Raw genomic sequence first — 21116 nt, forward strand, 5'->3', positions numbered from 1 at the left:
CAGTCTGCGTCTAATTCATTATGGTGACAGTATTGCTCCCTAAAAGTTGTGAAACGTGTTTGTAAACTTTGTAAAATACAAATGGAAACTAGCATCTCTGCTACAATGTGGCATATTTACAGTGCTCATGTGCAACTGTTCATTAATATGCATTGTCCCGATCAAAAAAAAAAGAAATAATTCTCATCTGCATCGACGAGTTGATACATACCTGTCTGGTCTTTGTGCCCATGGGCTTGGTCACTTCCAACTTCACCCCCGTTTGGAGCCATAGGAACACATTGGGAGAGGCCAAATGCTAACAACATCTTTGGTCATTTTGCGTGACTGTGGGCACACACAAACAGGGGCAGACTGGCCATATGTCCATTCTGGAAGAGCACAGAAGGGCCACCGGTCCCGCCTCAACCGAGCTTTACCCAAATCTAAACGCTAAAGAGAAAAGCATCAAAATAGCGAGAAAAAGAGAAAAACACGGACAAAAAAACACAACAAAAAATGATAGAAAAAATAATTAAAAATTCAACAAAAATGTGACATAAATTCAACAAAAATGTGACAAAAGAAAAAAACATACAAAAGGTGACACAACACAGCAACAGCGCGAGGAAAAAGGTCAGTTTTGTGGGTCTTAGCTTTCAAAAGAGGACAGAATTTGGTTAAAATATGTATTTGTGGAAGTGTCGCATTTACGCTAATTTGGGCCAGGCTGGTCAGAGTCCAGGGCTTTTTTTTCAGTCCCAGTCCGCCCCTGCACACAAAGACCAGACAGCTACGCATCAACTTGTCTAAGCTCAGGTAAGAATATATCTCAGGATGGAAAAATTCGTGGCCTGTTCCTTTAAAGAGGGAGTATTCTGCTTTTTTCAATCACATAGCACCAGTCTATAGCACACCACAATGATGACCAAACCTTCTGTTGGTCTGTAAATGCAGTAAATTAGAATAACTGCCTTGTGTAAAATTGCTCTCTCAAAATGGCTGTAGTGAATGTCTTGAAATAGGCCTCTGTCTCTTTAAGAACCTCTGAACCCCTCGGCTGGTGACGAAAGCTCGGAGGCGTCTCCAGGAGGTGGGGGCGTTCCTAGGAGGACTCAGGCAAACCTATCCCTAAAATGGCCGCCATCAGAGTTTTTACAGATTACTCAAAAATACGTGAATGTGCCAAGGCAACACTTCAGGCATGTTTTGAATGGAATGAAGGGAATGACATAATAACTTAACATAATAACCCCCCTTTAAGCCCAAACCCTAAGGCTTGTAGGCTGTGTCTTATTACGTTGTGTGTACATAGGCACAAGTTATTACAAATCATTACATTGCACTAAATGTGTTGGTACAACATATAGTGTAAAATAAAGTGTGACCTAAAATCTGATACAGGGCCTTTAAGTGACTTTGAAACAACAATCGAAACATCTTAAAACTTGTGACCAACTTCCAAGATGACCTCGCGGGCTTATTGTTGTGGGGTCACTGCAAACCTCGACGAAACCAAGCGGCCTCCTCTCCTTTGCTCATATATTTCTGTTCTCATAATCGAATTTTCTGGGTGCATAATCTCCTCCAGCCGCAGCAGCTGTTCTAAAAAAAAAAAAAAAAAAAAAAAGATAATAATTAAAATACTTCCGCGCAGTCCTTCCACTAGAGGCCGCCAAAACACCGCCAAACCTTTTGACACATCCAGAGCGCACGATGCCCGTTTCGCCCAATCACAACGCGCTGTTTCGCGGCCCTAACCAATCCCCTGCTCTCTCTCTCCGCGGATGGATTTGCAGGATGGAAGTTTGTGCGCTGAAGAAGAATCCTCAGATGGGCTTCGGAGTCCCCAAGTTGTGCAACCGCCTCTTCTTCTTCGCGTAAACATGCGATTCGTGTCTTGCGTTTTGGCGCTCGGCGCGTTTTCCTGCGTCACCGCGGCGATCGGATACGCCGCGGAGTCAGCGGATTCTCGGAGGAGCGACGGAACGAGCGCGCACAGTTCGGGGGCCGAGAAGTCGCCCGAGGTCCGTCAAAAGTGGGAGCGAAGTAGCGGCGGCGGCGGCGGGGGACTGAATGGACGAGCTTGCGCAACAACTTTGGACGGAGCGGACGCGGTTCTTCCGAACGACACGCATACTGTGAGTGAAATTCACGCACATTCCGTTACGTATGCTACATTCCCGTCCCGTTATACATCCCCTCACACAAAAACAACAACAAAAAAAGAGAAAGCTGCAGTGCTAGCGGTTGGTTCGCTGCCTCGGCTGCAGATGGGCTGAGTCAGACGCGCACATGGAACAGGGCACGGAGGGCATTCAGTGTAAACATCACAACAAATGCTCGGTTTGGAGCGGAAAACAGGAGGGAAATGCGAGAAAATGTGCGCACTTTAGAGTGATAAGTGCATTATAGTCAGAGCCGTGGGAAGAGGTTTTAGTTAGGGGGTGCTGAGGGGCAAAAGTTACCCCCAAAATACTTTTTCTGTGCATAAATCCTGTTTATTAACCTCTTAAGTTCCGCCTGAACAGAGAGCATTTTCTCCAGTTCAGCTTTACCCAAATCCTGTAGGCCAGTGTAACGCCTCATTTGAAAGACCTACAAAAGTAAATTGATCTTTTTCCTCACATCAGATTTTTTTTCATCACTTTTTTTGTTGGGCAGTCGTCTCATTTTTGTCAAATTTTCGTGACTTTTTTGTAACTTTTTCGTCAAATTATTCACATTTTTTTGTCAAATTTGTATCACTTTTTCGTCCATTTTTTCTCAATTTTCCGTCAAATTTTTTCTAACTTTTTTGTCAAATTTTTGTCCATTTTTGTAATTTTTTGTCGCTTTTTTGTCACTTTTTCGTCAAATTTTTCGAATTTTTTTGTCAAATTCTTATCACATTTTCGTCCTTTTTATCTCAATTTTTCCTCACTTTTTTGTCAAATTTTTGTCAATTTTTGTCATTTTTTGTAAATTTTTTGTCACATTTTCATCCTTGTTTTCGTTTTTATCCATTTTTTTTAAATCTTTTTTGTCAATTTTTTGTCAATTTTTCGTCAATTTCTTGCGCCATTTTTGTGACATTTTTGCCACTTTTTCATGAATGTTTTCTCACTTTTTTCACATTTTCATCCTTGTTTTCGTCTCAGTTTTGTCGCTATTTTCACACCTTTTTTTCCAGAAGCTTTTGGACTGGGGGTAAAGCTGGAGAAAATGTGCTCGGTTCAGGTGGGAGTTAAGGGGTTAATATTGCCTGCAGTTCCCAAACAATCCACCAGGGAGTGCTGCAGCGCCCTCAGCACCCTGGGTTCCCACGGCCTTGCTTTAGAGTGATAAGTGCGTTAAAATGTTCAGAGTCCATCTGTCTAGACTCTAACCTCGTAACCCCCACCATTACAAGGTGCATTTTCTCCAGTTCAGCTTTACCCAAATCTAAAATGTCACAGCCTATAGGCCAGAATGACGCCTCATTTGAAAGCTGAGACCTACAAAACTGATCCAAGGAAGGACTGTTGCTCTTCTTTAGCTTTTCTGTTGCTCTTTTGTCACTTTTCTTGTTGAGTTTTTATGGCTTTTTCCTCCTCGTTTTTGTCTAATTTTCATCGCTATGTTGACGCTTTTTTCCAAGAAGCTTTTAGATTTGGGTAAAACCAAACTAGGGAAAATGTGCTCGGTCCAGGCGGGGTTAAAGAGGTTCAAATTGCAAGCATTTCAATAGCGAGGCTCAGATTGTGACATCAGCAGGTGGGACGCAGGTGTTTGGACTTCTTGAGGATGAACTGGACAAAAAACAAAACAGCTCCAAGTGTTTTTTTCATGGGGACAATGTTATAAAAAGTTGATATAAACCAGAGTAGCAGAAAACATGTTTTTTAATCGCATCCAATGGGCATCGCCGTTATCATTTTTGGCTTTTTGACAAGTTACCAAAGAGGTTCCCCTTTCCTTTGAGCAGACAATCTGGAAGGTCTGGACTCATTGGCGGCCAAACTATATAAAAACTAATTACCCTAAACTTACCCTATTTGAAATCCTGCCAGCGTCATCTTGGAATATGCCATAAACGTGTACGAGTTTAATAGATAAAGAGGAAGGTAATCCATCACTGGACGTGTTCTCAGGCTTGTCACGATAACACAATTTGAAATTCACTATATTGAAGCTGTAAAATATTGCGATAAACGATAATATCGAGGAATAGGAATGGGTACCGACTGTGACATATTTTTCGATATCTGTACTTTGAACTTTTTTCGATACCTGTACTAAAATATTTCTAACATAAAACCAGAAAACGGAATAATAAGGTTCATTTATTCCATGAAAGACATTAATTTGAGCTGTCACTTCCTTTAATCGCTTTAATTTTTTTTTATACGTGTAGGTACTTAAAGTATTTTTTTTTCTGTACCATACTGATATCATTTAATGGTACTCAGCACAAGTGAGGACCACTTGATGCGATAGGGCTGTCACTAGGGCTGAAACGACTAATCGATTAATCGACGACTAATCGATTATTGAAAGAGTCGACAACTATTTCAGTAATCGATTAATCGTTTTCTGGTTCACACAGACTAAAATGGAGCAAAAATGATATAAAAATGTAGTATTTTTGATGAAAACCTACTTTGATTTTATATTTAGGGTCTGTAGTGTTTTGTACATTGTAAATTTCATTAATAGAGCCTTCAAAAAACATTTCCCTTGTCAGGTCTCTGTCTGGTTTTCGTTTTCCAAGTTTCCTGGACAACGTGAAATCACAATATTACAATCAGAATTATGTTTCCCGCACACTGGGGGCGACAGATGGACCCCCCTGTGTCCGTTTGGATATCCGTCACCTCTCCACAATCAGCAATTAAACCAACATGAAACAAGAGAATAGTTGTCAGATAGAATGTGTATTTAAAAAGTTAAAAAGTCAGATTAATACAAAACCAATTCAGAGTTGGAGTCCTGAAACCACAGTACGGCGCCAGCAGAAGAGATGAAAAAGAGAGCAGGTCTCGTGATGTAGAACACAGAGACAAGGAGTGGATCATGCCAGTCTGGTACTGGGGGGTTCAGTCTCTTACATATTTATACCCTCTATGCATTTACAGTGTTACTAGTGGTCAGTGGGTGGGTAATTTCCCTCAGACCGTAAATCTGGTTTAAAGGGGCTGGAAGCAAGTTCGCCATTTTATACTCACTACTGCCACCTCAGGCCATATGTGTAACTGCACCTTCTATATTAAGCTCGTGCATGACGGCAATTCGGGCCGAAGTAACAACTTTTTGAGTGACAGTACAGGATTTTAGAGGCAGTTGTGGTGAACAGGTCTGAGCTCATTCTACACATTAGGACATGGCTGGAACATGTAGGGGAGGAAAATACTTAATTTTAACATTTTTAAACTCCTTGTAGTCCCTTTAAACTCTTCATGACCATATTTGGTTGCATCTTGACCCTCGGCTCTGTGCTCAGTACCTTTCCACTAAGTTGTTTTTCTGAAACTGTGAACTTTAGCGCTCGTATCACATCCCCATATGGTCATCCTGAGCAGACTGATGAGGCAGTGTCTGGTGCAAATACTAATACAAAAATATGATTCCTCCATCAACACATCCTCAAACAGCGCTACTTAAGCTATAATGTGATAAAAAAAATTGAAAAAATGAAATTTTCCTACACCATTCACAGCCAAGCGATTAATCGATTAATCGACTACAAAATAATCGTTAGTTGCAGCCCTATTTTTAGGGTTTCTGGTAGGTTTCCACTGCCGATGGAACAATCTCCATGGTTATGCATACATTCAATCCACAAAACCTACCAGACACCCTAAAAAACGATTGGTCCCGGAGGCCAGCGTGATCAAAAATAAAGGTGCTATGCTAACCCCCCATACAGCCGCTCACATGTGCATTAATATCAACTTTTAATCTGCGGCGCGGCGACGTTAGCGCTCGTGCTTCACAACAAGAAGGTCCAGGTTCGATTCCCACCAGGACGATTCCCCTACCACCAAAACCATGTACAATAGGTTCCCCCCTGGGCTTGTTTGAGTTTTCTACTGCCGCCAACGATGGTGTGGGTCCCAGGCTGAATCACTATGGTCCCGCCAGTCTAACATAACGCACCTTTAATGATTCATTAACTGAGTAATTTGACATAATGAACCAGTTTAAGTGACCCAAATGACCCGACTTGTATCAATTAAAAAGGCGTCATCACACATTACAACCACACACTGAAGCTCTGCCAATATTTTTCACCCAGCAGCTCCTTTCTCCTAAATGAAATAAAAAGAAGAAAGTTTAGCGGCCTCTCTCGATCCTGTCTGAGAGTTTCAGCCAAACAAAGACTTGAAGCTCGGGAAGTGTTCTGTGCCCAAAGGGAAACTGGCCTCCCGCTGAGCTCGTCTCTAATCCCACAGACTGCAGCACGTTTTAATGGAGCTACTGCAACACAAAAGAGTTGGGCCCTACTGTCATTACCGGGCATTTTCCCCCGTTTATGGACACGTGAAGCAGACTATAAAACACATTTAAACGGGATGAGTCACCCTTTAATGTCCCCTAAATACCTGAAGACACGTTGGCTTTTATATATTAGCCCAACGCAGGACTGTCTTGGTTTGGTGTTATGTTATTTACTTCATACATACATAATGCAAACCTGAATCTGTCACTTCTCATGTCAGTGGCAGGTGACGACAATGACAGACACGCCTCTAGACCAAGGCCGTGGGAACCCAGGGTGCTGAGGGCGCTGCAGCACTCCCCCTGGTGGATAGTTTGTGAACTGCAGGCAATATTAACCCCTTAACTCCCACCTGAACCGAGCACATTTTCTCCAGCTTTACCCCCAGTCCAAAAGCTTCTGGAAAAAAGGTGTGAAATTAGCGACAAAACTGAGACGAAAACAGGGATGGAAATGTGAAAAAAGTGAGAAAACATTGACGAAAAAGTGGCAAAAATGTCACAAAAATGTCGCAAGAAATTGATGAAAAATTGACAAAAATGTGACAAAAAAGACAAAAAATTTCTAAAAATGAAAATAAAAAAAGTGAGAAAACATTGACGAAAAAGTGACAAAAAATTTACAAAAAATGACAAAAATGGACAAAAATTTGACAAAAAAGTTTAAAAAAAATTGACGAAAAATTGAGAAAAAATTCACGAAAAAGTGATACGAATTTGACAAAAAAATGCGAATAATTTGACAAAAAAGTGACAAAAAAGTCACGAAAATTTGACAAGAATGAGACGACTGCCCAACAAAAAAAGTGATGAAAAAAAAAATCTGATGTGAGGAAAAAGATCAATTTAGTTTTGCAGGTCTTTCAAATGAGGCTTTACACTGGCCTACAGGATTTGGGTAAAGCTGAACTGGAGGAAATGCTCTTGGTTCAGGCGGAAGTTAAGAGGTTAATAAATAGGATTTATGCACAGAAAAAGTATTTTGGGGGTAAATTTTGTCCCTCAGCGCCCCCTAACTAAAATATCTTCCCATGGCTCTGCTCTAGACTCAGTATTCTGTCTATATTACACCAGTTTTATAAATAAGGATGCATTAGTATGATGTCAACATAAGATGTGACACAGATGAGCAGAGACAGGCCTGCTGAGATGATGGACAATCAGTAAAAACAATGAACAGTAAAAACCCTGAGCTTTTGGAAAGGGTGGAGACCCAAACCCACAGTAAAACCTCATTATTTGACCTATATTTATACACTTGTATATTTGTTGGTAGAGTTTATACATTTTGGGCTGAACTGTGAACTGTTATAATGACTTATTGTTCCAAAATAAGATGCAAATATACAGTGTATACAAAAATATCAGGTGTCATTATCGGTTATCGGTATCAGCTCTGGAAATGATCGTTTATTTATAAGCTTGTTTTTAGTGCCATGTGTGAGTTCAAAATTTCATAAATCAGACCGGAATTAGATATTTGTTATAAAATCCCTTAAAAAAAAAAACAACTTTGCTGGCGATCACTGACATGAATGTAAGAAATCAATGCATTGCAACTTTTCTGTAATTTTAGACATAAAAATGACCACAATTGTCTATATTTTCAGCAACAATATCAAAATAATGGATAGAGCCGGGTTTTATTTTGTTGATAGATTCAAGTATTTTTTTTTAATTTGGTATTTGGAGGGGGTACAAAGCTCAATAAAACTAGGCAGGGATTACATATTTAAAAAAAAAAAAAAAAACTCCAAAAAGACCTTCAAAATAGGGCTGTGCAATTAATCAAAATTCGATTACGATTTCGATTATTACAGTAAACGATTATAAAATTAGCATAATCGGAGAAAAAAACTTTTCTTTTTTCAATTTTTTTTGTCTTTTTTCTTTTTTTCTGGCAAAGCAGACTTGCATTATTTCACGGCGCTGGGATTATTTTCCCTTCACATTTCACGTGCCATGGCTCGTGCTTTTGCCTGACATAAAAACAAACAGCGCTGTGTGATGATGTCATCAGGCCGCGCTGCTCAGTTTGCTTGCGCAGGTGTGAGGGCTGGCCAGCAGGGGGCAGGTGTGAAACAGTGACCTCTCCTTAATCGAGGCAAACTTGAAATCATTTGTACTTTTATGACTGTCCAGAAAACAGAAAATATTCAGCATCGTTTTTTTAATAAATATATAAAAAATAAAGACTTTTTTTTAAAGGCAACAAATAATCGTTTGAATAATCGTGATTTCAATTATGACAAAAATAATCGTGATTATTATTTTTTCAATAATCGAGCGGCCCTACTTCAAAATATTGTTATTGTATTGTTGATGTTGCAATAGTGTAAAGAAAACTTAATTTTAGGAAAACGGCCCTAATGCAGGTCTATAACGCTGCCTTTTTCCTTGCTACTGTCTCTTGGAAAGGAAATATTTGAATTACAGCTTTATCAGGGTCACCTTTCGTGCTACACGTGGATACCAAACATGTCAGTATTTGTGAATGAGTGCCTGTGGGAATCAGATGAGGGAGTGTCCTGGTATCCTGTGAAGAGAAAGAGTCATAGATAAACATTATATAGGCTGAGTTTGGTCTATTTTGTCTTTACTTCAGATAGACCTAGCGAGTTTACACTGAGACTAGTCAAATACGGCAGAGGAAGAGTTGCATAATTTCAGCGCTCGGACATGATTAACTGCGCCCTCAGAAGAACAGTTCCTGGACAGAATTCCTCTCGGCGCACCGTCCAGATTTCTGTTTTTAGAAGCAACACAAGCCTATTTCACTGCCCCGCGTGTTGCTCGGGCTTTGGATTTTCTGTGCATTTGCATTTACAAAGCTGTCCTGTTTGAGTTGTTTAATCATTCTAGGGATGCACCGATGCCACTTATTCTAAAACCGATACGAGTACTTTGATTTAAGTACTCGCCGATACCGAATACCGATACGAGTACAAGGCATTTTCTTCAACATTCTTACTTTTTTCACAGCAGATTGGTTTGTAATTAGTTCATTTACTCATGTACATTTCCTGAAGTAAAGTAGGCGACACATTTAAGAGCAGTTATATTAGAATTATTGAGCATTTATTTATTTTTGAACATTTTCAAGTTTTTAACAGTCCAGTACAGTACAGATATACATTTTATATAAAAGCTGACTCCCATGCAGATCCAAGCACATCAATACAAAAATAAACAATGAAATGTGCATACAGCGGTGAGTTTCCAAATTGTTGTATTTCAGACAATGCGACTAAGTTTTAATGTGTTCTACCTTTTTGTCAAACTTTTCTACAAAAACTGCATATTGACCTTTAATACAGAATCTCAGCCTTTCCAAAATAACAATATATTTATTTATTTTATTTTCATCCAATATAATTTTTTATTTTTATTGCACTTAATTACACAGACAGAAAAGCCCATGTCCAAAAGCTCCCCAATGCCTGTGTTTTATTCATTTATGTATTTTTAATAAACAATAGTATTGAGATGGTTATTTAAATGGTCTCTCGTGTTTTTGTAGCAGCTTAGCGAGTAGCTACATCGTTTTCATTGTTCTGCTGCAGCTCATTATCGCTCAATATAAACATGCTGTATCTCTTTAAATTGGATTTTCTGAGGACTTTTTAGTTGCTGAGTTAGTTTTTCAGATGAATAAACCCCTGGGCATAAAACGGCGTCAGAATGGCCAAAACCGCTAGCCGCGAGTTAGCAACGTTAGCCTGTATCTGGCATCGGGACCTCATGAATGAGTACGAGTATGAGTACAAGCATGTGGTATCGGCCCTAAATCGGCCCTAAATCATTTATAATGATCGGTAAGAATCTAGTCTTGCATTGTGCGGGAATTGAACCCTGGACCTTCTGGCGTGAGGCTACAGTCCTAACACTGTTCTATTATGTCAATGTTTTGGACATAAACGCCTGATTCATTCTGATGGAAAGTGTTTTGTTTAGAATTTGAGCTAATTTTACCACAAATGCAAAGACAATGGTGGCACAGGCGACACTAACTGAAGGTAAAATTTCACTTATTACTCACTCCTTTCCCTAATTTTGAAGGATAAGCTTAACCATTATCTTTATTATGATAATATTAAAAGTAAGCAGTCTTATCTTTATCAAAAATGGTGTTTTGTTTAGGGCTGCAACTAACGATTATTTTGTAATCGATTAATCTATCGACTATTTTTTGCGATTAATCGATTAGTCGCTTGGCTATGAATGGTGTAGGAAAATTTTAATTTTCCATTTTTTTATCACATAAAGCTACAGTGGATCAGTTTGAGGACGTGTTGATGGAGTAAACGTAAAGTAAATGTTTGTTTGTTGGAGGCTCTTGGTGCTAATTCTGCTTCTGATTTGACGAGACACAAACAGATATTCATGAAATTTACAATGTACAAAGTGAACTACATACACTTTCTATAAAAACAAAGTAGGTTTTCATCAAAAATACTACATTTTCATGTAATTTTTGCTCTATTTGAGTCTGTGTGAACCAGAAAACGATTAATCGATTACTAAAATAGTTGTCCACTATTTCAATAATCGATTAGTCGTCGATTAATCGATTCGTTGTTTCAGCCCTAGTTTTGTTATGTTTGCACGTTTCTGGAATCCTGCATATTTGGTCCATCCAGCCATCCATGCCAGCCCACACTCTGATACACGTCACAAGCTCAAAACGTAGCGTGTGAGTGAGTGGTTTGTGGTGGTCAGAGGGGCCGATGGCACAGACTGGCTGCCCCGCTTCCGTCAGTCTACCCCAGGGCCGCTGTGGCTACATTAGTTGCTTACCACCACTGAGTACAGATACAGACGGCATCTCTGGAATCGCCCATATATGGTCATTTTTGAAAACAGTTAAGGGGGAAAACAATTTTGAAACAATTAAAATGTTCTCTAATTATTCAAAAACTACTGGAACAAATGCTGAAATATGAACATAGTTTCTACTAAATAATGATACAAAGACATGGGGAGGAGCAAAGTGGTTCAACAGCCCATAAATACATGAATAACGGAGAATGCTAACTTGATGCTACATGTTAGCATCGGGCTAATGCTAAGTTAGCTAGCGCTTGCTACAACTGCCGTTTTTTCACTTCTACTGCACAATCTGCTGTGAGAAAATACCCATGTGGGCCCGATTTACACTTGACTTTATTTGTATGTGATAAATAAGTTGATATTCCACCAGAAAATGGCTAAAAAGAGTGGAAAATTGTGTTTCTCTAAAGATTCTATTTCCCCCCTCGGCGAAGCCACGCCCCCTTCTATGACGAGATGCCGTCTGTATCTATGGAGTGAATGAATGATGACGACAGTGTAGCGCTTTGAGAAACTTGGTAATACAGGCTTGTAAAGGGCAAAGTGCAATACAAGTGTAAGACATTATTATTATTATTATTAAAACGCCAGCCCACACTCTGCTATACGTCGTACAGATTTGAACATTTTGCCAGACGTTAGATGGCCTAATTAATGAGTGTGGCATTGAGAACCACTGCAATGTCCTTCCTGTAGTAACCATCGTTTTCCCGTGAGTGGTGTGAACTACGGGGGCGAGGCGTCTTGCCCAGGGACACGGCGATACCGTCCACCTCTGCGCTCCGGGGTTGTTTTGTAGTTCTCCCGATTGTTATTGTCGCGTTGAGCGTCTGGCCTGAAGACCGGAGAGAAGCGCGTCCTGTTTTCAGACTGGAGCGTAGGAGGTGCACGGCCAGATGTTCAACCCAAGACAAGCAAAGTGTGAGCGGGGCGGCTGTGTGTGACTGACTGGAGGTAACCTTTAAACATGGAGGGAGAACGTTTACTCATGTATTTGTGTTTGTTTTGTGAGGTTTTCAAAATCATAATAATACTAGTCATGTACAGCACTTTTCCAGTCGCTTTACAACATTATTCATTTTCTCCACACTCGGCTATGGTAAAATACGTTTGCATATATTTATAAAAAATTTATATAAATAAGATATAAATAAGAACATTCACAATGAAAGACGTTGCCTATAGATACAGGCGGCATCTCGTCATAGAAGGGGGCGTGGCTTCGCCGAGGGGGAAAATAGAATCTTTAGAGAGACACAATTTTCCCTCTTTTTTGCCATTTTCTGGTGGAATATGAACTTATTCATCACATAAATAAAGTCAAGTGTAAATCGGGTCCATATGGATATTTTCTCACAGCAGATTGTTCAGTAGAAGTGAAAAAACGGCAGTTGTAGCAAGCGCTAGCTAACTGTTAGCATTAGCCCGATGCTAACATGTAGCATCAAGTTAGCATTCTCTGTTATTCATTTATTTATGGGTTGTTGAACCACTTTGCTCCTCCCCATGTCTTTGTATCATTATTTAGTAGAAAACTATGTTCATATTTCAGCATTTGTTAAAGTAGTTTTTGAATAATTAGAGAAAGTATAGTTTTTTCAAAGTTGTTTTCCCCCTTAACTGTTTTCAAACATGACCATATATGGGTGATTCCAGAGATGCCGTCTGTATCTATGCGGAGCCATCATAAATCTGTTTTTCGGTTTCTTTTAAAATTTCTGGAGGATGTGGAGGCACTGGAATTGAAGTTACTTCTTTATTAGGCCCGAGTGGCCTGCCGTCGCAAGGGCCTATTGTTATCGCAGCGCAGTTGCCAAATTAGCTCCAAATCGCTCCAGCTCATCTCAAGATGTGGGGCATCAAAAGTTATCAACATTTTTTGGCTATGTTTTTACGGCGCATCAGCTCCATCTGTAAGGAGCTTGTGGACAACGGTTATTCAAGTACGGCCCGTCCGATGCAGGTTTGAGCCATTATTATTAAAATCAGTTCATTATAAAATCAGTTCACTGCAGACACAGTTCCATTAAGGAAAGGAAAAAGGAACAGAAAGGAGGCACAGCCCGCGAGAGCCGTTCGATGTCGCTTGCGGCTTTAATATTATTGTTGTTGTTGGTTTTATTGTGCCACTCTGTCTCCTTGGACCTGAGTCCCTAATAAAGTTGAATTAAATTGAAATTAAATGAATTGCCAGTTTTGCAATTCGAATGACTTAAAAAGTTAATGACACTACTGGATTAGTAGCACGTTGCTGCCCAACACTTTTGTAATGTAGATAATATCAATCAAAAACATTGAAAACCTGATTCAGTAATTGATATTTACATTGTTTACTCTTTTATTCCCAAATGTTTTCAGGAGACATATATTGATACACAATCAATATTTCTCTTTTTTACACCTTGAAATGATCTCGGACCCCCAGTTCAGTGCTCTCGACCTCCACTTTAGCATCCACTTCACTCGAGCACCAGAGTCAGGAATAAACAACAATAAACTCCACATGTCAGGGAATCGAACCTTGCACATTCTCACCGTGAGCTCCCACCACCGTTCCTTCCTCCTGCCTCGGTCGTCTCGGTCATTTCTTCAGCAGATTTCAGATGCGTGTGAGTATGAGATCACGGCTGCAGCATGTGGAGTCGGAGTGATGTGTAAATATAACAGGTTCAGATCCAGGGGCTGAATAAAGAGGTGTGTGTAAAACCTGACCTCTCTGAGAACTTCCCAGAACTGCTGCTTAGTCATTCCACCACGAGTTTACACTGTGTACTACTGTGTACTCTCTGTTTCGGTGAAGTAGAGTGTTTTCTCCCCCCCCCCCATTGTAATGTCCTGACTTGTAACACCATTATGGTCATGCTTGGATTAGTCGAAGTGCTATTTTTAAAGCCGAGAAAAGTTGTTGCTCTCAGTTACTTTTTTTTTTTTCCACACTGCAGGTTTTCCAAATAGTTTTCCATCACGGCCTCGCTCCCTGCGGTTCAAAGCGCTGCCGTTTTGGGCCAAACTCACCTTGTAAACACGCTCACTGCCAAGGAACAAACCAGCCCAGACGTCCTGGTTCAGAGATGACCGAGGTTATGAAAGTGTTTTTAATGACGTAAGCCACATAACTTAGGGATGTTTTCATTTGGAGGTTTGATTTATTATATTTTGGAATAAAGTAGAAACTCTTGCGTTACACTCCATTAGGGTGGAGTCAGTTTGGGCCAAGGATTGGGCTGAACATGAACATGAAAAAATTATTTGGAATCATGGAGGTTGATGACCGTAGAAATATAGAAATGGCATTTGACCTGGTTGCATTGATCCTTCTGTCCCCATACAAATGAGTGATGGAGCCAACTGGAACTGGGTTCTTCCACGGTCTGGTCCTGTCTGCAGAGGGACTCCCATCAGCCTTGGGTCTCTAATAATCAAAATTCAATTACGATTTTGATTATAACACTAAACGATAAAGAAAATTCCAAAATCAAGAAAAAACATTACCAGGAGTAATTTGGCATCCGCACAGTAAAGTGAAGATTACTGCGCGGATTTCGAACTACTCCTGGTATTATTACGCCTTACAATATAGTTCCCTCTTTTATCCGCTTAGAAAATCCACATTGTTTAATTTTATTATACTTTGTAGTGGAACACTTCACGTAACCATATTTAAATAGGGAAAACGTGGAAGAGCTTGGTAGCTTCTATCTTGACCAGTTTTGGAGCTATAGAGGAGAGAGGGAGAGGCTAAATGCTAACGCTGTCTGCGCTGTGTTTACGTGACTGAAGGCACGGGTGAAGATCAGACAGGTCCTAAAGAACTCGTCAAAGCTAAGGTAAGAACATATCTCAGTTTGTAAAAACGGTGGCCTATTCCTTTAAGACTAATTTAGTCGACTTCGCATTTATAATATTCATTATAATCATATTTAATCTAGGTCCTCGACTTAATGGAGCCGCTTCCACAAGAACAAAGCTCAGAGCTGATCTTTTGGCAGAGAATTTACATGATCTGAGGCTCTTTCAGACGGTCAGTAGAAATAGAAGTTTGGATGATTTTAGTCTCTCCTTTTCATTTTTATTTAGTCTTATTTTAGTCGACTAAAATATCTGGACATTTTAGTCATAGTTTTAGTCTCATGAGAAACTTTTAATTTAGTTTTAGTCCAATTTTAGTCGTCAAAAATATCACTTTGACTAAAATTAAGACTAAACATTTTAGTCGACGAAATTAACCCTGCTTCAAATGTACTTTGTAACATTTTCTGATAGAAGTATTTAACCTTTTTTAATATGTAGGCTTGTCTCGAAAACACTATGTTGGTCACTGACTTAGGTCAAATGTTGTATTAATGTATTTTTTTATTTTTTCTCTCCATATTTTCTTACATTTTTACCGGACATTTGTTTTCAAACCGGCCTAAAGCCATCCACAGCCGGCCAACGGGAGCACTGGATGCACATGACTCTTCAGCTCAGCAGTCAGTGTTTCAGTCTTCTCTCAAATGTCGTTGTTCCTGGACACATCTGAATTTGAAAATGTCAAAGCAAAATCAGGAATTTGGCAGGTAGTTTCCTGGGCCAGATTCTCTGACGGCACAAATCTTGATAACCCTCCACCTTGACCTTCTTTACCCTCCTTGAATAAGTCTCCTGCATTGACTGTGTTTAATTGGTCTCGATGGCCCCCTTTATCGTCATGTCTGCCTGTCTGTGCCCCTGCTGGGTTTGGGGACCGCGGTTTTGTCCCCGTCGGACCGATCATTGTTTTGTGACGGCGCTGAATGTAGGTCACTCACACAGAGAGCAGCAAACGGCTGAGTTACTGCAGACAGAGGGGGCAATTTACCACAATGGAGTCATGTCTGGCACATCTCAGTTTGTCCACAGCCATGTTTCACAAAAATGATGAGCCAATCTGTTCGAAGACTCTGAAATTGTGCGTATTTTTTAAAAACATCCCTCTTTTTGAAGACACTTTTCCTCATAATCAGTCCGTCTCCTTTTGCCCTCACCTGCTGATGTCATGAAGTGCAACTCTAAAGCATGAATGACAGTAAAAAAGACAGTCAAGTGTAAATCGGGCCCATATGGATATTTTCTCACAGCAAATTGTTCAGTAGAAATGAAAAAACGGCAGTCATAGCAAGTGCTAGCTAACCGTTAGCATTAGCCCGATGCTAACATGTAGCATCAAGTTAGCATACTCCGTTATTCATGTATTTATGGGCTGTTGAACCACTTTGCTCCTCCCCATGTCTTTGAATCATTATTTAGTAGAAACTATGTTCATATTTCAGCATTTGTTACAGTATTTTTTGAATAATTAAAGAAAAGAGAAAATACACATCTTTTCAAAATTGTTTTTCCCCTTAACTGTTTTCAAAAATGACCATATATGGGCGATTCCAGAGATGCCGTCTGTGTCTATAGTGTGTCAATTTTCAGGTTTGGGGCAAGTTTACTCATAAAACATTCAGTTGGAAACAAATAACTTTGTCACAGTAAGATGTTTAATTATTACAGTTATTGAGTCACTGTGTCTCTATAGATTTGTGTCGGGAAATACAAAGAGGAAAGGATTTTTCCTCACACTGCACTGACGACATAGATCTGCACTTAAAGTAGCACGACTCGCTAAATTTTCCAGTCTTGCGTAACAATAACTTTACCAAGATTTTTCACTACGTATTTTCTTGCCTGTTTTATTGAGCTTCAAACCCCAAGAGTCAAGGCCCAATTTGTATGTTTAGATTTTTATCTCTGGCAACTACCGTACTCAAAAGCTAAGTTTTTGAATATGACTTGAATCTTTGTCACTGATTTGTCGACAAAATAAACCCACACATTTAAACCTGGCTCTGTCCAGTTTTTGGCCATTTTGATGTCTGTCTCTCTTTCATTTTTGTCCTCATCCACCTATAAGTTTGTGAAGCACAATATTTAAAAAAATAAATAATGATTCATAATAGAAGAGAAAATGCTGTGTATTAACTTGAGTAATACAACAATAATATCTAGATATAATAATAATAGTGCATCGCTTTTCTGCACACTCAAAGACGCTTTACATTGCACTATTCGTTCACTCCATACTAGGTGGTGGTAAGCTAATATTGTAGCCACAGCTGCCCTGGGGTAGACTGACGGAAGCGAGGCAACCAGTCTGCGCCATCAGCCCCTCCGACCACCACCAACCACTAGGGCTGTGCAATTAATCAAAATCGCAAACGGATTTCGATTACAACAGTAAACGATTACAAAAGACTTGCATTATTTCATGGCGCTGGAATTATTTTCCCTTCGCTTTTCACGTGCCATGGCTCGTGCTTTTGTCTGACATAGAAACAAACAGCGCTGTGTGATGATGTCATCAGGCCGCGCTGCTCAGTTTGCTTGCGCAGGTGTGAGGGCTGGCCAGCAGGGGGCAGGTGTGAAACAGGGACCTCTCTTTAATCAAGGCGTACTTGAAATCATTTGTACTTTTATGACTGTCCAGAAAACATAAAGTGTAGTGTAGTGTTTTGATTAATAAATAACTAAAATAATGATAGACTTTTTTTTAAGGCAACAAATTTGAATAATTGCGATTTCAATTATGACAAAAATAATTGTGATTATTATTTTTTCAATAATCGAGCAGCCCTACCACTCACTCATTCACACACTACATTCACTAGGCTTCCTGGTGTTCCCAAACGGTCTCCCATCCAAGTCCTGCCAGGCCCTTCCTGCTTAGCTTCCCAGGTCTGACGGGATTGGGCAAAGCATTGGCATTCAGGCGGTATGGCCAGATATGAACTAACTGGGGCATTTTCTCCTCATGTTGCTCTCAATTTGATATGACAAACAAATAAATGCCTTCTTTCTTTTTTTTACTAATATGGTTCAGTCCAGTATACAAATGCGTTCACTTCAGTGCCATTCATCACTTTCATTTCTGTTTCGTTCAAGCCCACATTCAATGAAAGTTTATTGTCTCCTCCTGTTTGTTTTTTTCTTTTGTAGTTCACATTCAAGGTGAGGACCATGGGCTCTCTGTCCTTGGCCTGGGTCGGAGATGGCTCTGGGGTGAGTTTGTTTTTTGTCCACACTTTTCCAAAACAATCGTGTGAAAGGAGATCAAACGTGGGCGGCCCTATTGTTTGTCTGTGCCCAGGTGCTGCTGGTGCTGACCACATTTCACGTGCCCTTGTTTATGCTGCGTTTGGGACAGTCCAATCTCTACAGGAGGTGAGGAGGAGCCCGAGCCTGTGAACGTAAAACCGCCTCAGTCAGCATAAATGAAATACAATGTTACTGCAAACTATCTCAACGCAGATTTGAAATATTTAAAGCCACACCGCGTAGAATTTAACCAATAAATAAAATTGAAATTCAAGAATTTATTTTATGACAGATTTTTTCGTCATGGAAAAACACCTCATAAATGTAGAAACAAACATTTATGAGGCTCACCCCTCCTAAGATGTGACTGTAAACTTTACTGGGAGTGGGTACGTCTCCAGCTCGTCTCCATGGAGATGTGACGAAAGGCAGTGGAATTTGGGATTCAAACAGGGTAGTTTCTCATCCAAATCCATTCTTTTATTACACACTGCAATAACATAATTTTCTGTGTCATTAGGATCATGTTTTGTTTTGCCACAACATTATAGTCCAAAATGTTACGCAGTGTACCTTTAAGCTATGCAATTTTCTTCCGGCTGTGTTGAAAAATGTGTAAATCTCTATCAGATGGAAAGGATTTTTTGTGGCTTCTTGTCATATGGATGTCATCATCTAATAGACGTAATGTGCGTGATGTCATAGCATAGCAACAGTGCATCAGTTAACTTTCTATCCAGCATAGCAACAGAGTGAAATGAGTGGCAGGTCCTCATTGTTATTCTTTTGTGGAGTGTTTTCAGTGTGGAATAGATACAGACGTAGAAGACATAGAAGGGGGCGTGACCTCGCCGAAGGGGAAAATACAATCTTTTAAGAAAGAAGAATTTTTCACTCTTTTTAGCCATTTTCTGGTGGAATAGGAACTTATTTATCATAGACAAATAAAGTCAAGTGTAAATTGGGTCCATATGGATATTTTCTCACAGCAGATTGCTCTGTAGAAGTGAAAAAACGGCAGTCATAGCAATCGCTAGCTAGCGTTAGCATTAGCACGATAGATACAGACGGCATCTCTGGAATCGCCCATATAAGGTCATGTTTGAAAACAGTTAAGGGGGAAAACAAATTGGAGAAAAATCTACACTTTCTCTAATTATTCCAAAACTACTTTAACAAATGCTGAAATATGAATATAGTTTTCTACTAAATAAAGATACAAAGACATGGAGAGGAGCAAAGTGGTTCAACAGCCCATAAATACATAAAAAAAAGTGAGAATGCTAACTTGATGCTACATGTTAGCATCGGGCTAGTCCTAACGGTTAGCTAGCGCTTGCTACAACTGCCGTTTTTTCACTTCTACAGAACAATCTGCTGTGAGAAAATATCCACATGGACCCGATTTACACTTGACTTTATCTATGTGATAAATAAGTTCATATTACACAAGAAAATGGCAAAAAAGAGTGAAAAATTGTGTTTCTCTGAAGATTCAATTTTCCCCCTCGGTGAAGCCACGCCCCCTTCTATGACGAGATGCCGTCTGTATCTATGCTAACATGTAGCATCATATTAGCATGCTCCGTTTTTTTTATGTATTTATGGGCTGTTACCACTTTGCTCCTCTCCATGTCTTTGTATCTTTATTTAGTAGAAACTATATTCATAATTCAGCATATGTTAAAGTAGTTTTTGAATAATTACAGAAAGTTTAGATTTTTCTCAAAATTGTTTTCCCCCTTAACTGTTTTCAAACATGACCATATTTGGGCGATTCCAGAGGTGCCGTCTGTATCTATGTCGAACACTCTCTTTAGAATGAAAAGAACATGTGCATTCCGTATATAAAATCATTTGGCGCCCAGTTCAACTGTACCCAAATCTAAAAGTGTCTGGAAAATAGCGACAAAACAAAACAGGCTGCAAAAAAGTGACGAAAAAGTGACAACATAAGCAAAAATCTTAGATCAGTTTTGTAGGTCTTTACCTGGAACACATTTTCTGAACTGGAGAACTGTCCCGAATTTAATAATGCATTTGTAATTGTTGCACCTATTTTTCAGCGAAGATTACGGGAAAACGTTTGAAGATGTCACTTACCTCATCAACCACACGTTTATACAGACGGAGTTCGGCATCGCTATCAGTCCCGACCACTCCGGCAAAGTGAGTAAATCACCTTATGTGACTATGGTTATGATTATGGTCACTTACGTGGTTTGTTGCTCTATTGTTGTTTATCCTCTTCGCTCAAACTTCTAACATTACTCTGAGTGGTGAATCTGACACATCACAGTCTCTTATCGACTTGAGACCGACAAGAGACCAATTATTGAACAGAAACTTTAAATATGTCATTCATTTATCTCCATTGTTAAGTAAAAGTAACTTAGAGTAGTATCATCGCTGCAAAAAGTAATTAACTAGATCAGTATAAACATCTCAACAATAATCCAAATTTTTGCTGTTTTGACTAGTTAAGAAGTTCTTGGGCATTTGTCCTAGATTATTTCACTTTTTCAAATTGGTCTTATCTCATTGGCAATTTTACTTTCTTATTTCAAGCGAGATTTACCCTAGAACTGGTCTGAAATGTCCTCAAACAAGCAAAGTAAACTTGGTCCGATCAGGAAAAGTGTCTAAATGAGTGAAAACCGCTCAAAACAAGATACATTTCCTCAATTCAAGTCATTTAAGCCAATGCTTGATATTTACTTTTTGTAGTGATTTAATTCAGGAAGTTTTTA

General features: G+C 39.5%; 1 protein-coding gene and 1 long non-coding RNA gene across 2 annotated transcripts in view; one reads left to right on the forward strand and one right to left on the reverse strand.

Annotated features, from left to right (window-relative positions):
* Nucleotides 1–21116, reverse strand: part of LOC306982336 — a 284342-nt gene that overhangs the window by 235434 nt on the left and 27792 nt on the right. The gene's annotated exons all lie outside the window — the stretch shown is intronic.
* Nucleotides 1866–21116, forward strand: part of LOC306982451 (sortilin-like) — a gene marked incomplete at its 5' end in the record, with an annotated part of 38170 nt that continues 18919 nt past the window's right edge. The window contains 4 exons of the mRNA XM_079582387.1: nt 1866–2120; nt 18268–18330; nt 18419–18492; nt 20433–20535. Of these exons, the coding sequence (XP_079438513.1) occupies nt 1866–2120; nt 18268–18330; nt 18419–18492; nt 20433–20535 (495 nt within the window). The remainder of the gene's footprint in view (nt 2121–18267; nt 18331–18418; nt 18493–20432; nt 20536–21116) is intronic.

The sequence above is a fragment of the Gobius niger genome (assembly GCF_951799975.1).
Source record: "Gobius niger genome assembly, chromosome: 24".
In the NCBI taxonomy this organism is placed as follows: domain Eukaryota; kingdom Metazoa; phylum Chordata; class Actinopteri; order Gobiiformes; family Gobiidae; genus Gobius; species Gobius niger.